Here is a 25325-nt window from a genome sequence, read left to right as displayed (position 1 = left end):
CTGTGTGCTAGGCCCACAGAGTCCCCCAGATCCCACACCTGCCAGGCCTCTGGACAGTGGGCGCCAGGATGCCGGTCTCAGCTGGAGATGGACCTCCAGGCCCTGGACTGGCTCTGGCCCCAGGCAATGGCTCCTGAACCCGAGCCTGCAGGTTTAGTCTTAGTCACAGTGGACGCCACCCCTTTTCCTCCCAACCTAGCATCAACACCCCCCAGGGTCAGGCCAATGCTTTGGGCTCAGACGAAGGTCACACAGCTCCCAACTCCCCAAGAAATCACCCCTCCTCCAACACACACATCCTTGCATGTGCACACACACTCCGAGCCACATGACCCCTCCCACAGCATGCCCTTTAACAATATATCTGACGTGTAACTGTATAAACTTAAGGTGTGCAACATGTTACTTTGACATCCATATATTGTAACATGATTGCTATTGTAGCGGCATTTAGCACATTACATAATGATAGTACACTACAGTTGTCTATTCCCACAGCGTGTCTTGATGGAAGGTCAGCCAGAGCGAGGCCCAATTCTTAGCTCGGTAACTGTGTGACCTTGACCAAGTTGCTTTACCGCTCTGAGCCTCAGTTTTTTCTTCTGAAAATCTAGGACAATCCTGACCTCACAGAGTAATTAAGATGTAATAATAACAGCTAGCATTTATGAAGTATTTACTCTATGCCAGGCATGGTTTTTGTTGCTTTAATATACTTTATTATCTCATTTCTACAGATGAGAAAATAGGCTCAGGAAGGGTAAATAACTTGCCCAAGGCTACACCATTAATAAATGGAAGAGCCAAGATTCCCACCCAGGCCTTGAGATCCTAGAGCCCATGTTGTGACCCGTCACCTCAGAGAAAACTGACATCGCAACAGCACCCGGTGTGGAACCAGGCACACACAGAGTCCCAGCATGGGCCTCCCCTCCAGCTCCCCCAAACTTGCCCAATAACTGTTGCTTGGAACACTCTGGGTGACACTGACAAGTTGGACCAGGCATGTCTGCTAGTGACCACCATGCCGCAGGCCTGCCTTTTGCAATAGATGTGTGTTGAATGAATGAGTGAATCCACCATGCCTGCTCCCTGACACTCAGAGCTCTGGGACTGTCACCAGGCCCAGCCCAAGGGTTCTCTCCTTCCCAGGCCCAGCCCCCAATGCCAGTGGGCCACCCACCTTGCCGAGAAAGTGCTTGCGGTAGATGCGGGCTGTGGGGTTGCACTCCAGCTTCACCTTGGTGGTGGGAGACTGCAGAGGCTCTGTCTCCGGGATGCTGGTGATCTCGTGGTTGGTGCCTTCAATCCAGTAGCCCCCAAACTGGGGCAGCAGGATGAGGGGGAAGGGCCCTTCTCGCCCTAGGACCTGAAGGGGGACTCAGCTGAGAGCTACCCACACTACACCCCACCGGGGGTCCCAGGACAACTCAGACCTAAGGAGTACTAGGGACAACCCTGAGCCTACATGGGTCCCAGACCACACGGAGCCCCAAGTCCCATTCCCAAAGGACAGGGTGGGGCAGGTAGAGCTGGGAGCATGACCTTGGCAGAGAGGCTGAAATGTTTGGCCCAGAGGCCCTGGGTTCAAATGGGCTCTGAAGTCTTGGGCTATACACTGAGCTCCAGCTCCACGGTGGTTAGACTCCTGACAGGGAGGAGGACCAGGGCATCCCGACTCCTTGGGGTGAGGATGGGCTCAGGGGGGTCCAGCTGGTTACCTCGTGGACACTTGGGTAGGGAATGTAGTCCTCCTCCGTCTGCAAAACACAAGCAGAGCCAGGGCCCAGCTGAGAAGGGGTCCACACCTTGACCTCCAGCCTCCCCAGAACGCTCCTTTGTTCTCCTCCGGGCTGGGAGTGTGCATGGGGCCGGGACCTCACCTCCCCACCTCACAGGTAACCCCAGGAGGCTGGGGCTGAAGCAGGCTTTGCTCACTGAGTGTTGGCGGCCCCTTCTGGGCCTCGTCCTGCCCGGGGAGGAGGCTCACTGCCACCCCAGAAGGAACCTCCAGATCAGTGGTTGTCAGTGCATCAGAATGGCCTGGGGGGCTCATTAAACAGATGCCACCCCCAGAGTTTCTGATGCCCTGGGCCTGGCTGGGCCTGAGAATTTCCATTCTCACAAGCTCCCAGGCGGTGCTGATGGGGCTGGTGTGCGGACCAGACTTTGAAAACCCCCGCCCTGGACAAAGCATCAGGCTTATGCCCATGACCCACCTATAATCCTCACCCTGCAGCCCTGAGCCCACCCCCCAGGCCCAGCTGCCATTCTTCTTGGATGGTTGGGGTCCCATCACCAACCATAGAACCTTATGCCTACTTGGAGGGGCTATGCCGTTCCTGCCAAGAAAATTTTGAATCTAAACAAGAGCCTCCTTGAATCTCCTTCAGTCCTCGGCGCCCTGTCAGTCTCCTCAGGGGAGGCTGGTGGGGACAGCAGGGCACCCCTCCCCCATCCCCGGCCCCTCAGCCTTCCGGGGGAGCCACAGGGAGCGGGAGAGCGTAAGCTTCCTGGGTCCTGGTCTGAGTCTTCCTACAACTGCTCGTCTTAACTGGCTTCCAGGAAAACCGTTTACACAGCTGTCCTGTGAGGGGCGGGGCTTCCTCCGCGTGGGGAAGCCCGGGGAGGCAAGGTGAGTCTGCAGGGGTGAAGACAGGTGGGGAGGAGCTGGAATGAAGGCCTCAGGCCCACAGCAAGGGAGGGGTCCTGCACATCTCAGAACTAGAAGGCCGGAGCTGGTACCCCAGCACCCAGCCCGCAGGAGGACTACTTCATGAAAGGGGTGGGTTTTCCTGGGCTGGCTGCTTGGGTAGGAAGCTGTGGCAGGACTTACCAGGCCACACTCCTACCCGAGGGAGGGAGTCTGCCCCCTTTTCCCATCCCTGTCCAGGTCCCCAAGCCCTTTGGAGAGGCTGCTCAGGAAGCCCAAGGAAGGGGAGGGTGGTCGTGGTTCAGACCTACTTTGAGGGGTGGTGGGAAGGAGCATCGTTGTTCATCCATCCTGCTTCCCTGCAAAGAGAGGGCAACACCTCCTGTCACACCCCTTCCTCCCTTCGCACCCCCCGAGTGCTGCTGCAGGGCCACCTCCCCTGGGCCCACAGCCCTTCCTGTGTAGAAGGGGAAGGCCCACCGATGTGGGGTACTCCCAGAGCAGGGTGCTCGGTTACTCAGGCCTCTGCAGGGCTGGCTGTCCTGCTGGTAACCTGGGCTGTGGGAGGCCGGCAGCAGCGGGGAGGGGCTGGGGGCTCTGTGCAGGAATGCCTGCTGCTGGGAGTGGGGGCAGGGGTGGTGTGCACATGCCTGTGTGTAAGTGTGGGGAGCTGGGGAGGGAGGCTATTGCATCTACACAGATACGTGTTGTTGAGAGAGAGGGAGAGAGGGAGAGACCCGGAGAGGGAGAGGGAGAGAGGGAGAGAGAAAAGGAAAGAGAGAGGAGGAGGGGAGAAATGGAGACAGAAAGACCACGTAAGAGAGGCAGAGCAACAGAAAGGAGCAGGAGAGAGGGTTTGGAGGGCAAATTGACATCAAAGAAAGCTCCTGTGGATTTTTCACGTCCCCCAGCGCCCCTGCCCACCTCGCAACACACACCCATGCAAAAAACAGACAAGGGCTTGGAAGCCCAGGGATGGGGAGTGGAGGGTGGACAGGAGGGCAGGGGCTGCCTGGCTCATCAACACCTCCCGCTACTTGCAGCACAGCCTCTGGTTGCCCTGGCCGTGTCCTCCTCCCATTTTACCTGGGGGTCCTGCAGAGTCTGTAATGTCTCTTTGGGGGTAGGCTGAAAAGGGGACCCCAGCTCTGCTGGGGACCTACACAGCAATGGGAAGTGAGGAGACACAAGTGGCACCTGGGCTCCTACCCTGGGCACTACCGGTCCCCACCCTCTACGCTGGACAGAGGGCTCTGGACAACACACTGCACCATGTCCCTGCACGGTGCGCCAAGGGCTCCTGGCCTATCTTCAGAGAGGTGTAAGGCTGGAGATACAGCAAGGGCCCCCACCCCCAGCCCAGCCCCATCTGTGACTCCCAGGAATGGGCAACGGATCTAACCTCACCTGCATCTTTTCAATCATCTCAAAGAGATCTGTGTTCTGCAAGAGAGATGGAGAGAAAGCAGGTCAGTCCTCAGTGTGGACCAGCTGAGCCCCCAAAAAGTCCACACTAAACCCATCCATCCTGGTCCCCCCAGCTCTGACCAACCACCTTGAACCTGGAGCCTGGACCCCTGCGGGGCAGCACACCCCACTCGGTCCTCTTCCCCAGAGGAGGAGGCTGGTGCCTCAGACAGAGGGATGTGACCCTTGGGGAAAGACACAGCTCCCCATGTCACTACAAGGTTGGCAGTGCCAGGATCAACCCATGCACGCCTCCGAAGAGCCCCAAGTCCCAGCCCCAAAGAGGAGCTTAGCTGGGACCCTCAGGAGGATCCCTCAAGCAGTTTGGGCTGGGGACTGTTGGGGGAGAGGATGCTGGGATTTCCCACTGGCCCAACACACATGTGCGAGTCCACAGGCACCCCTCACCCCTCACAGACAGCCTCTCCTGAGGCCAGCCAGGGCACACACAGGGTTAATCGGGCATCTGCCAGCTGCCTTGGCAGCTTCAGTCTCTCCAGCGCCAACTCCCTGTGAGCCTTCCTGGAAGGCGGCATCCTTTATGGCTGGTGGGGCTGGGGGCTGGGCTTGGGAAGCCCCCAGAGTCTCCAGGATGGTGCCCCTCCCTCAACCCCTCCCAGCTCCTGCTGCCCAGTGGGGGCACCACCTGAGCTCATACACATGTGCTATGGGATTGTGCACCAGGAAACACATACTTTCTCTCTCTCTTGCTCAAACATACACGCAAAGGCCTACACACCAATATTTAAACAGTCTCACTGTACCAAAGAAAGCAAACACACACAAACCCACAGGGTCTGTGCACACCAATTCTTAGACTCAAAGCTATATGCTAACCGGCAAGTATCCATAATGGTGTCCTAAGTCACACAACAGTACATCCACTCTCACACACACCTAGGTCCATGTACAAGAACTACACACACACATGCAAACCCACCTCATGCAGACCTGCACACCAGTAAATGCACGTGAAGCTACACGAACACCACAAAACCACTCTCACATCTGCAGGTGGAGACACAATAACATGCACTCGCAGATACAGGCAGGCACGTTCATGGAAACTTAGCTACAGAGCCCCACTCCCACGTATTTTCCTCACTGGAGTCACACCCTGTGGATCAGACATGAATGACTTGATCCCACAACATTAGATGAGTTTTGAGAAAAAGGAAAAGCATACCGCAACTGCAGAGTGGTTATTCACCAAGGGTGAGGGACACAGGTTGATCCTCACACCCACTCAAGTACACACCATCCATTTCTCACACACACATGCACGCACACACAGCTCTGTTAAAAATCACTGGACACAAACACCTCATGTGTACAGTCTAAGGTTTGACCACAGGGGCAAAACTCACCCCATGAAATGCACCACAGGAGTCCACAGGAGACACTGACCCATGGTCACCTATGACCATACCCAACACTTCTGAGCTTGGATGATACAATTTCACAAACAGTTACAGCAGAAACCAGACATACACCTGCAGTGCAGGTAGACAAACATGCCTGTCAACTCAACACCCTGTACAACAGCAGCATCGGCATCTTTAGCCCACACAACTTCAGCTCAGCACAGTGAAAGGGCGCATTGATGTCCCCCAGAGCACACCACTCAGGGTGACCTAACATGGCTAGGAACAATGCACTGGGAGTCACATAAATGCAGCCACATAAACACTGACACATGGTATTGTCACCCAGAGTGCACAGAACACAGCAACAAGTGACACCCACAGTTACAGCCTCACAGGAGCAGCAGACACCCTGACACATGGACGGCTGTGAACCAAGTGGCCCAGAGCATCACGCAAAGTTACACTGTAACATTTAGACCATCCTAAAAGGGCCAGGGATGAACAAAACGGTCCCAAAGCTAGTACACACACACACACACACACACACACACACACACACAGCCACTGTAGCTCACAGCCACAGTGCCACCACGGGCACTCTGTTTAGTGGGCAGCAGCAGAAGGAGCCCAAGACCCGGGACCCTAGGGCAGGGAGGGGTGTGCCCTGTGGCCGCCGTGGCAGGGTGTCAGTCCAGAAGCTAACACACCCTCCATGACGGAGCCTCGCACACGCGCCCTGGCTGGGGCAGAGCCTGCCGGGCTCCGAGGAAGTCGGGCTGACCCGGCGGCTCCCGCAGAGCCCCTCGGCCAGGCCACCTCGCCCTGGTCCTCACCTGCCAGCTGGCCCCAACGGGCAGCGAGCCCCTTCGGGGACGGCCGGGGGGCGCCAGGGACCGCAGCTGCGCCATCCCAAGGCCGGCCCAGCTCCAGCCTCCGCCCCGGTGGCACTTCAGCTGGTCCAGCCGGCTCCGGCCCGCGCGCGCCCCGGCCCGGGCCCCGCAGCGCCCAGCTCCGCACTCCGGCTCCGGCTCCCGGCGGCGCGCTGCCTGCGCTGGGCTCGCCGGGCGGCCGGGCCCGGAGGGGGCGGGGCGCCAGGTACGGGCGGCGCGGGCCCGGGGCGGGGCTGCAGAGATCCGGGGCGGGGACACAGGAGACCCCGCCCCCTGGAGCGGCCCGACCCGCGGCTCCCCGGACACTGCGCCTGCGCGCACTTGCTGGAGCGCTTGAAGATTTCAGCGCACTGGGTTCTCTGGCACCCCCACTCTCCGTAGCGCGCCCCCCCACCGCCTTCTCTATCTTCCTAGACTTTGGGTACCACGGCTCAGGGCCTCTGGGACGGGGTTCTTGGAACCAGCAGTGAAGTCAGGCAGGATAAGAAGAGGGTTACCTTGGAGACAGAGGACTTTTCTTGAGCACCTACTTAATGTTGGGCCCTTGGCAAATCTCATCCTCTCCTCACAACCCCGGAAATACAAGTATCATCCCCATTTTACAGAAGAGAAAACTGATTTCAAGAGGTGAAATATGCCCAAGATCACACCGCTAGGAAAGGCAGAACTAGGAACCCAAGGAAAGGCCTGGAGCCGCCCTCCCCTCCTTCCTCCTCTCCTGTCCCCCGATGCCTGACAGTGGCTGGCCTGTTCTCTCCCTTCTCCAGGCCCCATGCCATACCTGGCTCTGCCTACCCCACCTCCATCCTAATTGCCCCTGACCCTGAAGCAGACAACCACAGTGCCTGGGTAGGGGCTGCCAAGGCCCCACCATGTGGAGCAGACTTCAGGACATATGGGTTCTAGCTGTGGCCTTGCTACAACTTGCTGAGTGAACTTGAGTGAGTCCCTGCCATTTCTGTTGCCATCAGTTTTCCCATCTGTAAAATATAAGGCCTCTGCAGGCCCTTCCAGCTGACCCTGCATTGTGCCTGCCATGGTACAGTGGGAGCAGGGCTGGGGCCTCAGCACCCCCTTCCCAAAAAGTTGCTGGGAAAGCAGCAATTGCTTCCTAAGCTGTGGCCAAGTCAACACCAGCTGCTTTGGACCCTGCAGGGGCAGGGCTGCCCACCAGCTTAGTGCCCAACCTCTCTTCATCCTGAAGGGACTGCTGGTAGCTGCCCACCACCCTCCATCTCCAGGGCCAAGGGCTCCAGGAAGGAAGGCACTGCGCCTTCCTTTCCCCCAGACCTGGCCCTGGGTCAGGTTGGAGCCCGGGGAGCCGGCGGGAACTCCAGAGATGTGTGTACCAGACACAGGGTAGCTTTGTTTTTAATAATTAACAGCAGCAAATATTGATTTATGCAGGCACTTCCAGGCCTGAGCGCTTCCGGGCACCCAGCAAAAAGCAGCCAGAGAAACATTCATTCCCACAGTGGGAAGAGGCAGGACCTGCTCGTATAACCGGAGATGCCTGTGTGCCAGGCAGAGTGGAGGGGGTACACACATGTGCATGCAGCTATATGTGTATATGTGACTGAGACCAGAAGTGACTGTGTGCCTGGACATGGTGGGTATGTATGTTTGTACATGTATCTGTACATGCTTGCATGCATACATGTGCAAGTTTCTGAATACATGTGCAGACATGTGATTGTGTCCTTGTACATAAATGTGAGTAGGCTATGTACGTACATCTGTGCAGATTTCTGAATCCCCGAGTGAAGAGACCCCCTATAAGGGGGCAGGGTAGGAGGGTCCTGGGCATCTCAAGTGTAGCTCCCCAATGAAGAGAGTCCTTTCTGTGTGTTCTGTCCTACCCTGGGAACATACAATGCTGATAATAGTTCAGCTTTTGATTTCTACTTTCCAGTTACTTGCAAGGTCATCACTCAATTGCAAGCTGGCAAAGTGGATAGAGAAGGAATTGTCACCTCTATTTTACAGGTGAGGAAACTAAGGCCAGAGAGGGGCAGAGATTTGCCCACCGACACAGGGAGATTTCCTGCCCCTCAAATTGAATCCTCAACATTATAAATGTGTGCAGAGTTAGGGGTGTGGGGGAGGGGTGGGCAATGTGTCACAGGCCTGGTTCCCTCAGTGCCACCACTGGTTTGTGGGGGATCCAGACGAATCCCTCAATCTCTCTGGACCCTGGTTTCCACCCCTGTCAAAGGAGGATGAACCACAGACTATCAAGATTCTGGGGTAGGGGTCGGCTGTTGGGAGCCTGCTATTTGGGCTGTGCTGGCACAAAAGGAGGTTTCTAGACAGACTGGCTGTAGGCCAGGAAACCCAAGGGGAGGCATCTCGGAACTAATCCAAGGCCAGCCTAAGGCCTTCTTGGGGCTGTTCCAACCCTCATTTTCCTGATGGAGGGAAAGACTGAGGCCCAGGGAGGAGAAGCTATGGTCCAAGGGCACACAGATGTTGGTGAGAACCCAGGCCTCCTCCCAGATGCTCACTCACGGGCCCAGCTGCCATCGAGTCACTCCTTCCTGCCAAGCCCCAGGACCCACATAGCTCACCTCGGGCTGCTGCCCAGGCCCAAAGAGCAGGGAGGGTCCTCTGACACTGTTCACAGGACCCCCACTTGGGACTCCCTTGGTGGTGGTGGCCCCCACAAGGCCGTCTATCCTCCCAGCCTAGAAGAACATGGCCCTTGTTCCAGGCCAGAGTGCTGGGAGAGGAGCTTGGCAGATCCTGCCTCTGCTATGTCCTGGCTGTGTGACCTTGGGAAACCACTTCACCTCTCTGAGCTTCTGATTCCTCATCTGGAGAATGCCTACCACCTGAGGTTTAATGAAAGGACCAAGAGGCATGATGTCTGTGAACGTGCTTTAGAAACTGTAAAGCGAGGGCTTATGATCCTCGCATTAGAGAGGCCACGAGACCACGCACTCTGGTCAGACAGCCTGAGTTCCAGTCCTGACCCCATGACAGCCTACCTGTGTGTCTTTGAACAAGTAGCTTAACCTCTCTGGGCCTTGATTTTCTCATCTGCAAAATGGGACTAATGATAGTAGCTAGCACATAGTACTTACAGTTTGAGGATGAAATGAAATACTCTATGTAAAGCATTAAGTACCCACGTGGTCCACAGTAAATCTCAGTCAATGCTAACCGTTATTACCAGTATTTGACACTGCATAAGTTTAATTATTTCTCTCTAAACTGGGCTTTGGCTTCTTGAGGGCAGGATCTGCGTCTAGTTCATTTCTGGCTGCTTGGCACCCAGCACAAAGTCTGATACAAATCAGGTACTGAGTGAACATTTGATTTCGATGATAACAACAATAGCTTCATTTATAGGGCTTTTACTCTGTGCCAGGTCTTGTGTATGGAATGCTTTATCTATACTTTTCCATTTAATCCTCACAACAGCCCTGTAAAGTGGGTACTGTCATTGTACCCAATTTATAGATGAGGAAACTGATGGTGATGTTCATGATGAAGATAATGAAGAATAGTTGGGTCCTGGCCAGTGTGGCTCAGATGGGTGGAGCGTCATCTTGTACATCGAAGGGTTGTGGGTTTGATTCCTGGTCAGGGCACATATCCAGGTTGCGGGTTCAATTCCCAGGCAGGGCGCGTGTGGGAGGCAACCAATCGATGTTTTTCTCTCACATCCATGTTTCTCTCTCTCTCTTTTTCTCCCTTCCTCTCTCTAAAATCTTTTTTTTAAAAAAGAATACTTGGGGCCAGTTTATTTCCAGCTTTTCTGTCCCACCCCCAGCCATGCTACAGACCCCTGTTCAACCTCTGAGGCTTTACCAGGACCACCCAGGGGTGAGGACCGGTAGCCTGAACATTTACCTTTGCCCAGTAGTCATTCTTAGGCATCTCTCAGCCCTGGGGGTCTCCGGACCAGGGGTGGGGGTGCACTTACCTTTGGGTAGAGTGAAGTAGTGTGTAGGGAGACCAAGTCCACTCGTGGCAGGTCTAGTGCCTGGGGGAAGCGCTGGTTCTGCCCATCACTCCTCCTGGAAGAGAAAAAGAGCCTGAGGTCAGGGAGAGCCTCAAGTTGGGAGATTTGTAAACTTCGGGAGGAAGAAGCAACCTCAGAGTTGGGGGACGTGAGGGGAGACAGATTCCATGAGGGTACTGGGTTCCCCAGGAGGAGGAAGAGGAGAAGCTTCTTAGCAGGGCTGCTAAACCGGCTCTCCTCCCCCAGAGAGCAGAGATGTGAACAGGGTCTCTCCCCAAGTTCTCCATTCCGCCTCCCTTACCCATGCTCCGGCCAAGAGGATGTCCACAGCCCATTCTGAAGATGGGTAGACTGAGGCAGGGGACAGTGAGGGGTGCTGTAGATGGCTGAGCCCTGGCTTAAGCAGGGTTAAGCAGGGCTCTCCGGTCTCTATGGACCCCTCCCTGAGCCTTCAGGGAGACAGCAGCCTTAGGGCTGAGAGGTCACGCAACAGCATCTGACACTCATTGGGCCTACTGTGTGCCAGGCCCTGTGCCAAGCCCCACTCTCCAGGCCCGAGGGCACAGACTGCTCAGCACACTGCTATTCCCACTTGACAGATAAGGACCCAGACGCATGAGAGGTCACACAGCTGGTCAGCAGCAGGGCCAGCATCTGAGGCCTAACCACCTGCAAGCCCAGACTCTGTGCCTACACCCATGCCCCTCCCTGAGGAAACTGGTCTGGTAAGGGTGAAGTCAGCTGTGTCACCCTAGAAAGCCTGCTGAGGAGGCCACCTCCAGGGTCAGGGAAAGGAAGTGCGCAGTGGTTCCTGCAACCCAGGGGTCCCAGGGCTGGGGAGCAGGCCTGGCTTCCACTGGCTGCCTAGGGCCACCCTGACATGGCTGTATCCCCATCCCGGTCCCAGCAACCAAGAGGATGCATCATGCGGGCCGCCAGGTGAGCCTCAGCTGCTTGAGTCAGGTGAAGCTGGGGTGCCACACCCCAAGAGGGGATGAGCCTACAGGACTGGCCCAGGAAGGAGACCCTAAGGAACTCAGCCCCCTGCTGTCTCCCCTCGGCCCAGCTGCTCCACAGCCCTGCCGCAGATGCCTCTCCACCTCCCGGGGTGCATCGTAAAAGGAGGGTCTTGACCCAGAAGGATGGATATGGTGATGGTGGCATTTCCAGCCTGTGACATCAGTGTGGGGGAGGTATCCCCAGGCACTTAACTGCTGTGTGACCATAAGTGACACACTCCTCTCAGCCTCAGTTTCCAAAAAAAACAATAGAGCCTGGGCAGCTACTAGTTATTCACTCAATAAATTCTTTGATATTCATGCATGCATGGTAAACTCTGGCTCCCCAAGTTAGGATCTCATTAAGTATGTGTTGAATAGTGAATGACTCAATGAAGATTGGCCATAGGGAGGTACTGAAGGTTTGTGAGCAAGGAAGCAGCCTAAACATAGGTTCCTGTAGATGGCAAGATGTGCTGATGCGGGGAGAGACGGGGAACGAGAGGCTAGAGAGAGGCCTACGGAAGTGGCTCAGTGGTTGAGCGTCGCCCCATGGACTGAGAGGTCCCGGCTGGATTCCCAGTCAGGGCACATGCCCAGGTTGTGGGCTTGATCCCCAGTAGGGGACGTGCAGGAGGCAGCCGACTGATGTTTCTCTCTCTCACTGATGTTTCTCTCTCTCCCTCTCTCTAAAAATTAGAAATGGTCCAGACAAATTCTACTGTGGCTGCCATGGGGACTGTTGAGACCTACTGTGTGCTGTAACCGTGTCAAGCATGTTTTACCCTCACCGCAGAGCTAGAAGGTTGGCATTATTTATCCCCCTTTTTACAGATGGGAGAAAATGAGGCTGAGAGGTAAAGCCACTTCCCCTAGCAAGTGGCTGACATAGCCAGAATTTAAAGCTCATGCCCCTGGCTGGGCCAGTGGGATGGAGAGCAGAGGGTGCCCAGGGCCAGGAAGTCCTGGAGTGGAAGCTCAGGTGAGGCTGGGCCCCCTTGGTGGTAGGGACCACTGTTCTGGTGTGGCCCTGGCTGCCCAGTGGAGGTTGCTGCCCATGATGGAGCTATGTGGGTGCTGTCCTTCTGTCGTCCCCCTGTCACGCCCCCAGGCTCACACAGTGGTCACTGCAGGTCAGCCTGGCCGCAGCTCCCTAATATGCTCCCCTTCCAGAACCTTCTCAGCTTCAGTCTCCCCATGCCAGGTGCCCATCCCAGTCAGGACTGTTCATGTTGGCACAGAACTAGGGCCTCTGAAGACATGGGGGTGCTGGCTTCCGTCCAGGACCCAGCCCCCAGGCCCTCAGCTCTCCAGCTCCTGGCTGGCCAGAGTCCTGTTCCTTACAAGAAGTGCCCGGCCCTGCTCCCCTCCCCCCTCCCCCAGGCAATTCCACCTAAAAGGTCATGCTGAGGCGCTAAAGTGCAGGGGAAGGAAAGGAACCCAGGGAACAGAGGCATCTGGGCTCTGCCCACTCCCATCATCCCTGCAGAGGGATGGAAAGGCAGTAAGAGCAGACGCACAGCCGATTGGTGCCTTGCACGACCCTGTTTCATCCTCATCGCTCCCCCAGGAGACACGTACCAAATGCAAGGAAACAGGCTCACAAAGGTATTTAACTTGCCCAAGGTCACACAGTTCATGAGGCAGAGCAGGAGTCTGAGCCCAGAACTGTCCGTCCAGAGCCCCAGATCTGAAAGTCTCAGGGCGGGCAGCCAGGGCTGTGGACCGGCCGGCACACTGGAGAGGGACAGTCACCGGAACAGCAGCAGCCGGCGCGGACCGAGCACGCGGGCAGGCTCGGCTTCAGCTGCTCCACGCTGTGGCTCAGCTAATCCTCACCTTGCAGAGGAGGGGCTAAGACACAGAGAGGTTAAGCAATTTGTCCATGGTCATGCTGACAGTAAGTGTAGATGAAATACAGAGGATTTGAACCCTGACCACCCAGGTCTAGATGCTGTGCCCTAACGCTCCACTAGACTGCCTTTTAGTAAACAGCAATTTCTCAGTAAATAACTTTTTTTTTATTCTTCACCTAAGGATATTTTCCCACTTATTATCAGATAGAGTGGGAGGGAGGGAGAGAGAGAGAGAGAAAAACATCGATGTGATAGAGACACATGGATTGGTTGCCTCCTGCACGACCCGACCAAGGCCAGGGACAAACCGCAAATGAGGTCCGTGCCCTTGACCGGAATCAAAACCTCGACTCATTGGTCCGCGGGCTGACGCTCCAATCGCTGAGCAAACCGACCAGGGCTCAGTAAATAACTTTTGAGGGAATGAATAGATTGAGCTCCTCGGCCCCTCCCCACCCCTCTAGCCTCCTCCTCCTCTTCTCAGCCTTCCTCACCTCTCACCATCTCTTCCCCACCTTTCTAGCCCCTCTCTCCCTCCCCTTCTGCCTCTGGCCTCTACAGACCTCCCCCAGCTCGGTCATTTTCCTCCCTCTTCATGAACTTGAACCTCCCTGCTCTCCCCTCTCCCTCCTGTCCCACCCCTGACTCCTCCTGGTCTCTACCGTTCCATTCATATGAGGTCCCCAAGCCTCTGCCCCTCCCCACTCCCCTCACAACCTTCCTGATGCTACGGCCTGACCCAGCTTAAAATGCTTTGCCTTATTCCTGCACCTGGAGCAGCTGGAAGGGCCTGGGGCATGCCTTCCCCTGCCAGGGCACGGCCAAATAGGAAAACTGAGGTTCAGAGAGGTTAAGTGACAAGCCCAAGGTCATACCAAGGAAAGGGACATGTCAAGGTGTGACTCCAGCCCAGAGCTCTTTTACTACCCAGATCACAGCCGCTCTCCACCCCGGGGCTCAGTCCTGCTGCCTAGCCTTGGCCCCCAGTGGCCTCCCCCTCGCAGGTCCTGGCTCTGCAGCCGTTGCCAAGCATCTTCCCCAGGTCCAGCATTAATCCTGCCTTGTTTGGCCTGGACACCTGCCTACAGATACAGGACACTTGGACAAGGAAAAAGGAGGTAGCCAGAGAGGAGGTGACTTGCTCAAGGTCACAGAGAAAGCTGGAGTCAACCTGGAGCCAACCCAGACACATTCCTGGGTCACCTTCAGGCCCTGCAGGTACGTGGCCACCAGCCAGCTGGCCCCAGCTCCCTTCCCTCTCGGAACACCCATCTCTCCCAGGGAAAGGGTGCAGCAGGGGTGTGGGGGCGGGCCCAGTGGCCAGGCTCCTGAGTGGGATGGGCCAGGCCGGAAGCTGCTGACAGCTCCTGGGTTTCTTGGCAACTGTCACTGCACCTCCCCCTCCCTTATCTCCACATCGAAGTAACAATAATCATCTCACCGCTGTGAGTACAGCTCTTTGTACTTTGCAAAAGCCCTCTTTATCTGCTCACCCGGGAGATTCATTGGAACTGGATCCGGAGATAAGGCAGTCGGCTAGAATCCCCAATTCCCAGAAGGGTAAACTGAGGCTCAGAGAGGTTACTCTACCGCCTCGAGGTCACCCAGCAAGGCAGGGACCAGAACCCAGGCCTTCCATCAGTCCAGGGCTCCACATGCCACACTGGGGCAGCTCAGAGAGGTCTCACACACGCAAAACGCAGGTCAGACCCAGACATGGTGGGAGAGATAGGTGAGACCGAGGACAGGTGACCAGATGTCTCCCTGGGTTGCTTCCCACCTGTTAAGTAGCTAGAGAGTTGGTGGGAAGGTGCTGTCTTTTCCTGTCATCTGCAAAATTGGAGATAATGTACCTACGTAGAGAGTGCTGTAGAAGTGCTCGCTGTGATTATTATGAGCCACTCTCCTGGAGAACCCCACCCTCTCTGGGCACCGGAGGGGGGACTGGACTGTCCTGGGGGTAGAACTTGGCCCTTTGCCCATCCAGAAATCGCTGCTCTGGACGGAGGTCCCCAGGTGGGTCTGCCTCTCCCGCCTCATCTCCACGCGCATGCAGCCCTTTCTGTCCTGCCCTGGTGCCGTGTCCTAGGCTGGCTGGGCTGCAGGCAGTTCTACCAACAAGGCTCGCTGTTGCACACTGCTGAGCCTCTGCCGGGGCTCCTTGTCCTCCTTTGCTGCCTGGTGACCTATTCATGCCTGAAAATTCTGTTTAAACAGGTGAAACTGGTGGCCAGAGCAGGTGACATATGACCACTGAGGCGGGAAGCCTGTGATGGCGAGCAGGGAGCTGGACAGGTGCTGGGCAGCACACACGCGATTTGGGAAACGAGATGTGGGTGGTTGGGGGCAGAGGAGGGGCTCAGCCAGCCCGTGAACATAGGGCTGAGAAGGATTTGGGGGGACTAGCCCAGGACAGAGGCCTGCGGGGTGCAGACCAGCCCGGCGCTCATCACCAGAGGTCCATGAGACCAGCTGGTTCTACCAACCTGGTGATTCGCGGAGGGGGAGGGAGAGGGGAGGTGGGAGACCTCAAAGTGAGACGAGGGTGCAGAGGGCTACTCCTGGAGACCCTAACCCTGACAGCAGCTCCCGTGGATGGGGCTTGGAGCTCCGTGTCTCCCAGTCATGGCATCAGGTCTGAGAAAAGTCTAATCTGAAACCAGAGTCTGGAGGCGGCCTGGAACTGCCCTCCCGGGGGCCACAGAGGCCCATTGTCTCCGAGCCTCACCTTCGGGCACCTCCCCCTGCTTGCCCCTGACCCTGCCAAGGTGCCAGGGAAGGTGGCCAGGGGCAGCCCGGTGAGTGAATTTTTGAAGCTAGGCCCAGGGAACGTGGCCCCCTCCTCCCTGGCCACGGACATGGCCTCCCCTGGCTCTGTCTCCCAGGCACCTTTGACCTCTGCCAGGACCGAAGGGGCAGCGTGGTGGCGGGAGGAGCCAAGCACTGTGGTAACCCGACTGAGAGCCCGTTTCCTTCACCCCACTTCAGGGATAAGGAAGTGGAGGCGCAGTCATCGAGGGGTAGAGCTGGCAGGACCCCTGAGGGTGGAGGACAGGGCCTCAGGCTCCAGGCTGGGCACAGGGGTGAGCTGGAAGGTGGCACATGGGGCCCCCACCCTCACCCCGAGCTGGCTGTGTGCCGAGACACCCGGATCCCGGAGCTGGGCCAGGCAGTGGCCTCCTGAGCAAACAACAGGTTGGCAGTCCTGAAAGGAGGTCATGGGACTGGCCCCCACCCGGGACACAGCACCTGGGGACCGGGCCTCCCATCCACCTGCTGCCTGCCCAGGTGGCCTGCTGCGGCACAGCCTGACCCTCCCTGCCTCCCAGGGGACAGGGGGAGGAGTGACACTGAGGTGACCTAGCCACGGGGCCTCTGCCCGGACCACATCTCTTCACTCAGCCTGGCACTCCACAGGTCACACAATGCCTTCCCTCCAGACCCCCACAGCCCCCCAGGGAACCTGTCAGGTACGTTCTCTCCATTCCACACGGAAGAAAACAAGCTGGGTGACTGGGCCCAGGTAGCACACCCAAAGCTCAGACCCAGCTGCTCTACCCCCATCAACGCAGGACAACTCCCAGCGGTGGGCCTGGAACACGCTGCCCACCCCAGGGCCCATGCCAAAGGACGGACCTTCCCAGCACGCTGCCCACCCCAGGGCCCATGCCAAAGGACCTTCCCAGCATTCCCGGCTGGGGCCAGACGGCCACAGTCTTCCAGCCCCACCTCCCTCATTAACCTATTGTCCTTCCTCCACCTCCGCAGCCAGTGGTCTCCCTCCTCTGAACTCCATGCATTCCTTCCCTCACTCCATCACCCACCCACTCCCCCAAGTGCCCTTCATTCCTACGCTCAGTCACGCATTCAGGACACAGGCCCTGACGCCTGCTCTGGGCTGGACAATGGGGCTGGGTGTCGGCATTGCAGACGGGTGAGCCAGGCCTCGCCCCCCCAAAGCAAAGCCCCAGTGGCACCACCCCAAACTTCTCCAGCTCTTCTTGGCACTTCTTGGGCCTCACTGCACAGACACAGAACCCTCCAATGCTGAGGCCTTGTTTAATCCATCCCTCTCCCTCCCGAGCCAGTGGGATTGCCACCTCATGGGCCCAGGCCAGGCTGGTGAGCAGCAGTTCCTGCCAGGACAAGCGGAAACTCCCGTGGAGAGGGACAAGGTCACCAACTCTTAACCAAAGATGCAGGGAAAAGCCCTGCTCTGTCTCAAAATCGCTGTGTTCAAGATTCAGTCACCATAACCTCTTCAAACAGCTTCCACTGGAAACTGGGACTTAAAGTAGATGACGCTGAGGTCTGGCTTAGACATCCTGCAGGAGGGTGAATGGCAGGATGAGAAACTGGGAGCTGAGCCCCGCAAAGATCGGCTGAAACTGGAACCCTGGAGGGCTGTGGAGGGGGCCTCAGGCTCCTCCAAGCTGCCTCTCTTTTCTGAGCCTCGGCTTCCTCATCTGCAAAATGGCATAGTAACACCTACTTTGCAGGGTTGTTGTGTAAAACAAATTAGATATTAGATGTACAATCTGTCTAGCCTAGAGCCGAGTACAGTCATGTGCTACACAATGACGTTTCGGCCCCTGACGGTGGCCCCATAACATTATGATGGAGCTGAGAGTCCCTATCGCCTAGTGACTGCAGCCGTCGCCAGTGTTGCACAACACATTACTCACATATTTGTGGTGATGCTGGTGTAAACAAACCTTCTGTCCTGCCAGTCGTATAGAAGGATAGCACATACAATTATGTACAGCGCATAGTCGTGGATAATGGTAATAAACAACTATGTCGCTGCGTTATGTATTTACTACACTGTACTTTTCATCACTGTTTTACAGTGTCCTCTTCCTAGTTACATAAAAGAAAGTTTGCTGTAAAACAGAGTGCTGTTATGCTAACAGCAGCCTCGCACACCTTGTGTTTACCACGTCTCTTTTTTTTAATCCTCACCCAAGGACATTCTTTTTCAAATATCTTCAGATAGAGTGGGAGTGGGGGAGAGAGAGAGAGAGACATTGACATAAGAGAGACACATCATTTGGCTGCCTCCCACACAACCCCAACCAGGGCTGGGGACAAACCGCAACCAAGGCACGTGCCCTTGACCAGAATCGAACCCGAGACTCTTTGGCCTGTGGGTTGATGCTCTAACTGCTGAGCCAAATCGGCCAGGGCACTATGTCTCTTGATTTGTCATTTTCTCTTGCGCTTGATTTAATCTCCTGTTGCTTTAAAAACGTAGGGTAGCCTGATTGTCCAGTGTTTAGAAGTCTGCGGGGCTGGCCAGGAGTGCCCGAGGTCTTCACTTGCTGACTCGCCAGAGCAGCTTCCAGTCCTGAAAGCGCATTCACAGTCAGTGCTGCACAAGTGTCACTGTCTATCTTTTATACTGTATTTTTCCTGTACCTTTTCTATGTTTAAATATAGTAAGATACACAAATACTTACCATTGTGCTACAATTGCCTACAGTGTTCAGTGCAGGGACATGCTGTACAGATGTGTAGCCCAGGAACAGGCTAGACCACAGAGCCTGGGTGGGGAGCAGGCTGTACCATCGAGGTCTGTGAAAGTGCACTCCCTGATGTTTGCACAATGACGAAGTCACCTAAACGATGCATTTCTCAGAACGTATGTATCCCTGTTGTTAAGTGGCACATGACAGTATACAGTAGGTGTTCAATAAATTATAGGCTCCTGCCTGGAGTGGTAAAATATCAGAGGTGTGGGCTCTGGAGCCAGACTGCCTAGGCTGGTATCCTAGCTCTGCTATCCAGCAGCTGTGTGGCCTTGGGCAAGTTACTTAACATCTCTGAGCCTCAGTGTCCTCATCTATAAAGTGGGATAGCAGTGCCTGCCTCCAAGGGTTGCCATGAGAACTAAATGAGTTAATATGTATACAGTATATAAACATTAAGCATGAGCATTTCCTGGCCTTCCCTTCTCTCTTCCTTCTTTCCTTCTCCGCAGGCTGCTAAGGAGTGAGGCAGGATTCCCGGATCAAAGTTGGGAGGAGGCGGACTAGAGTGCAACACCAGGATCAGTGTGACAGGGCTGCCCACGAGTAAAACCACCAGCCGTGTCAGGGACTGAGTTCCCTGCCATCAAAGGCAGGCAGAGCCTCTTGGGACGCAGAGAGGGAGGTACCAAGGTGTAGGAACAGGAGTAAAGGAAGCATGGGCTTGACTAGATGACCTCCCAGGAGCCTCCCACATCTGGAATCTATGCCTCTTGATGACTCTGGGGCCCCTGTGGCTGAGGACAAAGGCAGTGAATGGTTCCCGCTATTTTGAGGAAACAGACTTTCCCGGGTTGGCGGGCACACAGACTGCTACCTCTTCTCTGCGGGGTTGTTTGGCCACCCCTGGTAAAGACGGAAATGTGCACAGGCCCAGCAACTCCACTCCTAAAGATTCATCCTCCAGAAATACTTACACAGATGCACAAAAATATACGGACAAAGAACATTCATTGCAGCAGGGTATGCAGTAGTCAAACCTGGACGCTACCCCCCAACATTCATTCGAAGGAGGCTGGTTAAATACATCGAGGGGCATGCAAACCAGGAACTACCATGCAGTGATGACAAAGAAGGTCTCTAGTCCCGACAGAAAAAGGGGTCGAGACATAATGGTTAAGTGAGAAAAGCATGTTGTACAACAAAAATCTTACAAATACTTAAAATTGCACGTAAGAGTTCCCATGGCTAACCCCTAGGACGCAGGACCACGAGGAACTTGTACCTCCTACAGGACATATTTTTCCGCATTGTTTGAATTTTTACAATGAGCACTTCTTATTTTTGTAATCAGGAAAAAATAAAAGATTTCTTAAAAGTGAACATTTCCTATGAGTCAGCTCTCTGAGTACCTGACCCTTTAACCTTTTTCAATCATCTTGGGAAGGAGATATTCTTCCCTCACTATTCCAAGGAGGAGAAGCTGACACTGAGGAAGGCTAAACAATGGGGCCAAAGTCCCAGCCCAGGGTGTCAGAGCTGGGCTGTGACCCCAGTCTGGCTGGCCCTGAAGCTCACACTCTTTCTCCTACATCAGGCATCTGGTGACATGCTCTGAGGGTCAGGGAAGAGAGAAGGCAGGAGAGAAGCAGCCTGGTCGCTGGGCAGAGCTGTGCCCTGGGACCTCAGCTGTCACATCCTGGGAGCCAGGCCAGCTGAGGTTAGCATGAGCAGGCCAGTGCTGTCTGCCTCATTTGTAAATGCAAATGCAGGCTCTGCTCCTGGCTTGGGCTCCATGCCCTGAGCTGCTCCAGGCTGGTAGGCTGGCAGGTGCCCAGCCCCACCCCTGGCACTCTCCCCCAAGGCCACAGGGTCACTAGGCAGGTGGGCACGGGCTGGGACTCCAAATAACTTTCCATGTTGATCAACCTGTCTCTGGGACATTTGGCATTGAAGGTCACTTGCCACCTTCTCAGTGACAGCCTGGAAAAACGGCGTGCACAGTTGAAGGTGCCTGAGTCCGGATGGGCTGGTGAACAGATACAGAAGTCAGATGGACCTGAGTTCAAATTCAGGCTCTAGCTGTGTGGACTGGGGCATCACTGCACCTCTCTGAGCCTCTGTTGCTCACTGTAAAATGGTGGTGATGATTCTTCTCTGCAGAGTTGCTGGGAGAATTCAATGAGATAATGCATGTGAAAGTACTCCCTGATCCCGGTCGGTGTGGCTCAGTGGTTGAGCATCGTCCCATGGACTGAGAGGTCCCAGTTCGATTCCCAGTCAGGGCACATGCCCTGGTTGCGGGCCTGATCCCCAGTGGGGGGCGTGCAGGAGGCAGCTAATAGATGTTTCTCTCACATCCATGTTTCTATCTCTCCCTCCCTTCCTCTCGCACTAAAAAATCAATAAAACCCTATTTTTTAAAACGTACTGCCTGAGCTAGAAGCTGCCTTCCACGTGCAGGGCGTGTTATGATCCCACACGTGTGCCCGGGAGGCACGTGCACCTCTGTGCAAATGTGAGTGGGCAAAGGTCGCTCGGGTGGAGCAGGGCCTGCCCTGCAGATCCAGCAGGCGGGCGGGGCAAGCGTCTGCCACGTTTGCTGGCAGCCAGCACCGGGTTTTCTGCAGCTCGGCCTGGTGGTGAGAGAGGCGTGTGACTCCGTGGGTGAGGATGTAGAGGGAAGGCCTGGCAGGAACGTAAAATGTGGGTGGGAGAGAAAGTGCTCGTGTCTGAGGCATGCGTGGGTTTGTGCATGAGCATGTGTTACCTACCACGTTGTCTACCTGCCTAAAAGCCCCCAGTGGCTTCCCACTGCGCACAGGATGGAGACACTGCCTCACGTGGACACGAGGCCCTGCGTGTCCGTCCTTCCTCCCGGCCTCTGCGCACACTGGCCCCTCTACCTGCCACATGACACGCTCCCTGGCCTCCTGTCACACCCATGTGCTATTCCCTGTCACACCACATGTGCTACTCCCTGTCACACGCGCCCCGGCCTCCCATCACACCCATGTGCTACTCCCTGTCACACGCGCCCCGGCCTCCCGTCACACCCATGTGCTATTCCCTGTCACACGCGCCCCGGCCTCCCATCACACCACACGTGCTACTCCCCGTCACCCCGCCCGTGCTACACTCTTAGCCAGTCTTTCTGGAGCCCCCTCCCTAGCCTGGGCCGCGCTCCCAAAGCCTGCGTTGGGCCATCGCAGACCTGTCAGCTGGGGTTGGCAATGTCCTGGTGCAGGAGCATGAGATCACTAAAAGGCTCTCCCACTAGAAAGGGAGCTTCCTCGGGTAGGACCAGGTCTGTCAGGGGGCCTGGCACACGCCGATGCTGTCCTGGTCTGCTGTGCACGTACATAACTCCATGTTTGTGACAAAGCTGTTCAGTCGACAGTTGCGTCTATGAGTGTGAGTAGGGAAAGTGTGTGTGTGTGAGTGAGGGGCGGTGTACACGGGGTCATCTCAAGAACTTCTGGTGCTGTGGAAGGGCCAGAGCTGGGACAGGCTGATACATTCTGCGGCCGATGCCCGGGTGGCTGGGGTCACAGGGGAAGCAGGCAGCAGTTCCCTCGCCCCTTCCCCTAAGCCCTTCCGAAAACAGCCAGGCCCAGGGTCTCCATGCCAGACCCCAGATGCTTCTGGGAGGTGGGGTCAGCCAGGTGGGTGCCAGGCTGCCCCGCCTATGCCCTGAAGTGGGCCCCACCCCCACCAGCTCAGAGGTCCACCTTCTACCTGCGCATCCCACCTCACCCGAGCTGACCCAAGCCTGGGCTTGCATGCCGGACACCATGCCCCACCCCGGCCTGTCTCACGAGCAGCAGTTCTCAATCTGAGGGAAGGTGGGCCCCCAACCTCCCTGCCTGCTCGGCCACGTCCTCCAGCTGCCAAGAGATGATCTGGGATGTTCCAGAATTGGGGTGGGAGAAAAGAACCTTGATCCTACCTCCTCCGCCCTCCCACCCTTCCCACAGCCAGCTCCTTCCCACCCCGGCCTCAGAGCGACACCTGTGCAGAGGCGGGCCCTTCCCACCCACCCGCCACTCACTCCCAGTCCCCACCCGGAACGACCTTATCATCTGGTAGCTTGTTCGGCAACTGCCCCTCGCACTGGAAGGTAACCGGCGTGGGCCAGGGCCGCGTCCCCCAGATTCACTGCAGCGTCTCCAGCTCCTAGACACTACCAGGCACATGGTCGGAACACGATAAATACGTATTGAATGAACAAATGGCTCACAGAAGCCTCGAAAGAATCCTGTGAGGTAAATATCGTCCCTGTTTACAGGTGTGGAAACTGAGGTTCAGAGAGGGTAACCCTCTGGTCCAAGCTCACACAGCAAACAGACCAGGCCAAGATTAGAAACCATCTGACCCCACTGGACCCTAACACACCAGACTGTTCTGTGGCCAATCGTCCCATTTTAGTGGCAGGAAGATGAGTCTCAGAGAGCAATGCTTCTCCCAGCCCCTGAGCCCAAAGCGCTCCTTCCTCCTGCGGCACACGGTCTGAAACAGCTGCCCTGTTACGCTAGGCCAGCCCTTCATTTTATTATTTTTAAATATGTTTTCATTGATTTTTAGAGCGGGAGGGAGAGATAGAAACATTGATCAGCTGCCTCCTGCTCACCCCCAACTGGGGATCGAGCCCACAGCCAGGGCATGTACCTCGACCCGTGGCTCGGCGCTCAACCACTGAGCCACAGCGGCCGGGCTAGGCCAGCCCTTCAACAGTACCTCCTCTCTCCTCTCACTCACCCCAGGGTTGGGACTACTAACACCCCCGCTGCACAAAGGAAGAAACCACTGCCACCACTCAGCCAGGGGCGGTACTGCCCAAGGTCACCCAGCCAGGACTCGGCACAGCCCGTCTGGCTGCAAAGCTGGTGTTCTGAGGACCAGTGTCAAGGTCAGTGGCCAAGGCCAGAACGCATGCTCATGTGGAAGCAGTCTCACCTCCAGCAGGGGTGAGCTTCCAGGGGGCAGCATCCACACCCTGAGCAATGCCGTCTCCGTCACAGGGCCCAGCACACAGGGGACACGGCAATAACTGTGCTCGCTGGCATCGCTCGGTGTCAGACCCTGGGTTTAGTCTTGGTGCAAATGACTTCCTTTAAGCCCCACGGCAATCTGCGAGGCTGGTGCTACTACTGCCCTCATTCTACAGGTGAAGAGGCCAGGACCCAGAGAAGTTAACCGACCCTGTACACAGCGCTGGACTGACTGAAAGTCAGGAAAACTGAAGCTGGTATGTGAACTCAGGTCTGCCTGGAGACAGAGCCCACATCTGTCTACGCATCACCCACGCAGAGGGACCTGCGCCTGAGCACCGCCGGGATGTGGAAGCAAGCGGGGCCACCTGGCGGGAACCTCAGAGCCGCGAGAGACCTTGAGGACCACCTAGGCCTCTTCATTGTGCCAAAGGCGGGCACAGGGAAACTGCCCAGAGATGGGCATTCACCCCCCAGATCACACAGGAAATAGTGGCAGTCCCAGGACCAAAGCCCTTCTGGAGAGGATCTTCTCTTGTCTCCTTAGGCTAGAGGGGTGTTCTCCTGGAAGAGGGGGTCTCTCTGGTCTCTCCCAGGAGTCCCTCCATCAAAGAGGCAGCCTTTGGCAGAAGGGGCCACCTCCCGGCCCCTTAGGAAGATGGAGAGGGACACGTAAAGGGGCCTTAAGGCCTGCAGGAGCTGCACAGAGGATGAAAATGAGAGCAGTGACCATTTAGACCAGAAAGGGCAGACGGGGAGATACTATGTGATCCCCATCCTTATCTCAATGCAGAGACACTGTGGGGGACAGGAGACCCGGGGGGTGCATCTAGGTTCAGGCAGCTGGTTCTACATAAGGAAGAACTTTATATCTCCATCCGAGCTGCCCAGCAATGGAATGGACTACTTTTAAGCAAGGAAGGGCTAGTCAAGGAGCTGCTAAGAGGTCATGATGGTCTCAACCAGGGGTGATGGTTTTCAAGAGGTCCATGAAGTCACTGAAAATAAAGGTGCATATTTCTCAGGAGACCCCCAAAGGCTTCTTCCAATACTCAAAGGGTCATGCCCCAAAGGAGGGGTTCCTTGCTAAGTGGGAGGCCCTAGGAGGGTACTGCAAATGTCTCTTCCATCTCCGAAGAATCTAGGAGGTCCAAATCCTCTGAGTTTAACATTTATAAAGCCAAGAGCCTGAGACTCAGTGGTTCTGCATGTCAGTTACTGACATTATTTATTTTTATTTTTTAAGCCTCACCCGAGGATATTTTTTCCATTGATTTTTTTTTAGAGAGAGTAGAAGACACAGAGAAGAGAGAGACATCAATGTGAGAGAGACACATCGATTAGATGCCCCCTGCACACATCCTGACGAGAGCTGGGCATCAAACCTGCAACCCAGGTCCATGCCCTTGACTGGGAATCAAACCCACAACCATTTAGTCTGTGGGCCGACACTCTAACCACTGAGCAACACCAGCCAGAGCAGGTTATACTGACATTAAATACAAACTCTTACTCTGCATGCAAGACCCTGATCAACCTAGCCCTACCCCTCTCTCCAAACCCACCCCCAACCTCATCCCTTCAGCCACACTGGCCTCTTCCCTGCTCCCAGAACAAACTAAGCTTGTTCCTGCCTCAGGGCCTTTGCACCTGCTGTTCCCCCTCTGT

The 25325-nt window shown here is 56.0% G+C and overlaps 1 protein-coding gene across 5 annotated transcripts in view; it reads right to left on the bottom strand.

Annotated features, from left to right (window-relative positions):
- Positions 1–25325, bottom strand: part of LOC118626996 (RAP1 GTPase activating protein) — a 65062-nt gene that overhangs the window by 17023 nt on the left and 22714 nt on the right. For 3 of the 5 annotated variants that reach the window (XR_004958990.1, XM_036257080.1, XM_036257081.1), the window contains exons 3-7: positions 10306–10399; positions 4061–4096; positions 2965–3012; positions 1722–1760; positions 1184–1369 (exon numbers count right to left, since the gene is read on the bottom strand). Coding sequence is in view for 2 of the 5 variants with exons in the window: in XM_036257080.1 (XP_036112973.1) it covers positions 1184–1369; positions 1722–1760; positions 2965–3012; positions 4061–4078 (291 nt within the window). In the remaining 3 variants the exon portion in view is untranslated. Of the gene's footprint in view, positions 1–1183; positions 1370–1721; positions 1761–2964; positions 3013–4060; positions 4097–10305; positions 10400–25325 lie in introns of those variants that run through there. The other 2 variants (XR_004958988.1, XR_004958989.1) reach the window with 1 other exon arrangement.

The sequence above is a fragment of the Molossus molossus genome, unplaced genomic scaffold, assembly GCF_014108415.1.
Source record: "Molossus molossus isolate mMolMol1 unplaced genomic scaffold, mMolMol1.p scaffold_m16_p_12, whole genome shotgun sequence".
Taxonomy (NCBI): Eukaryota; Metazoa; Chordata; class Mammalia; order Chiroptera; family Molossidae; genus Molossus; species Molossus molossus.
Note: the sequence above shows the minus strand (reverse complement) of the source record. Positions and strands in the feature narration are given on the sequence as shown.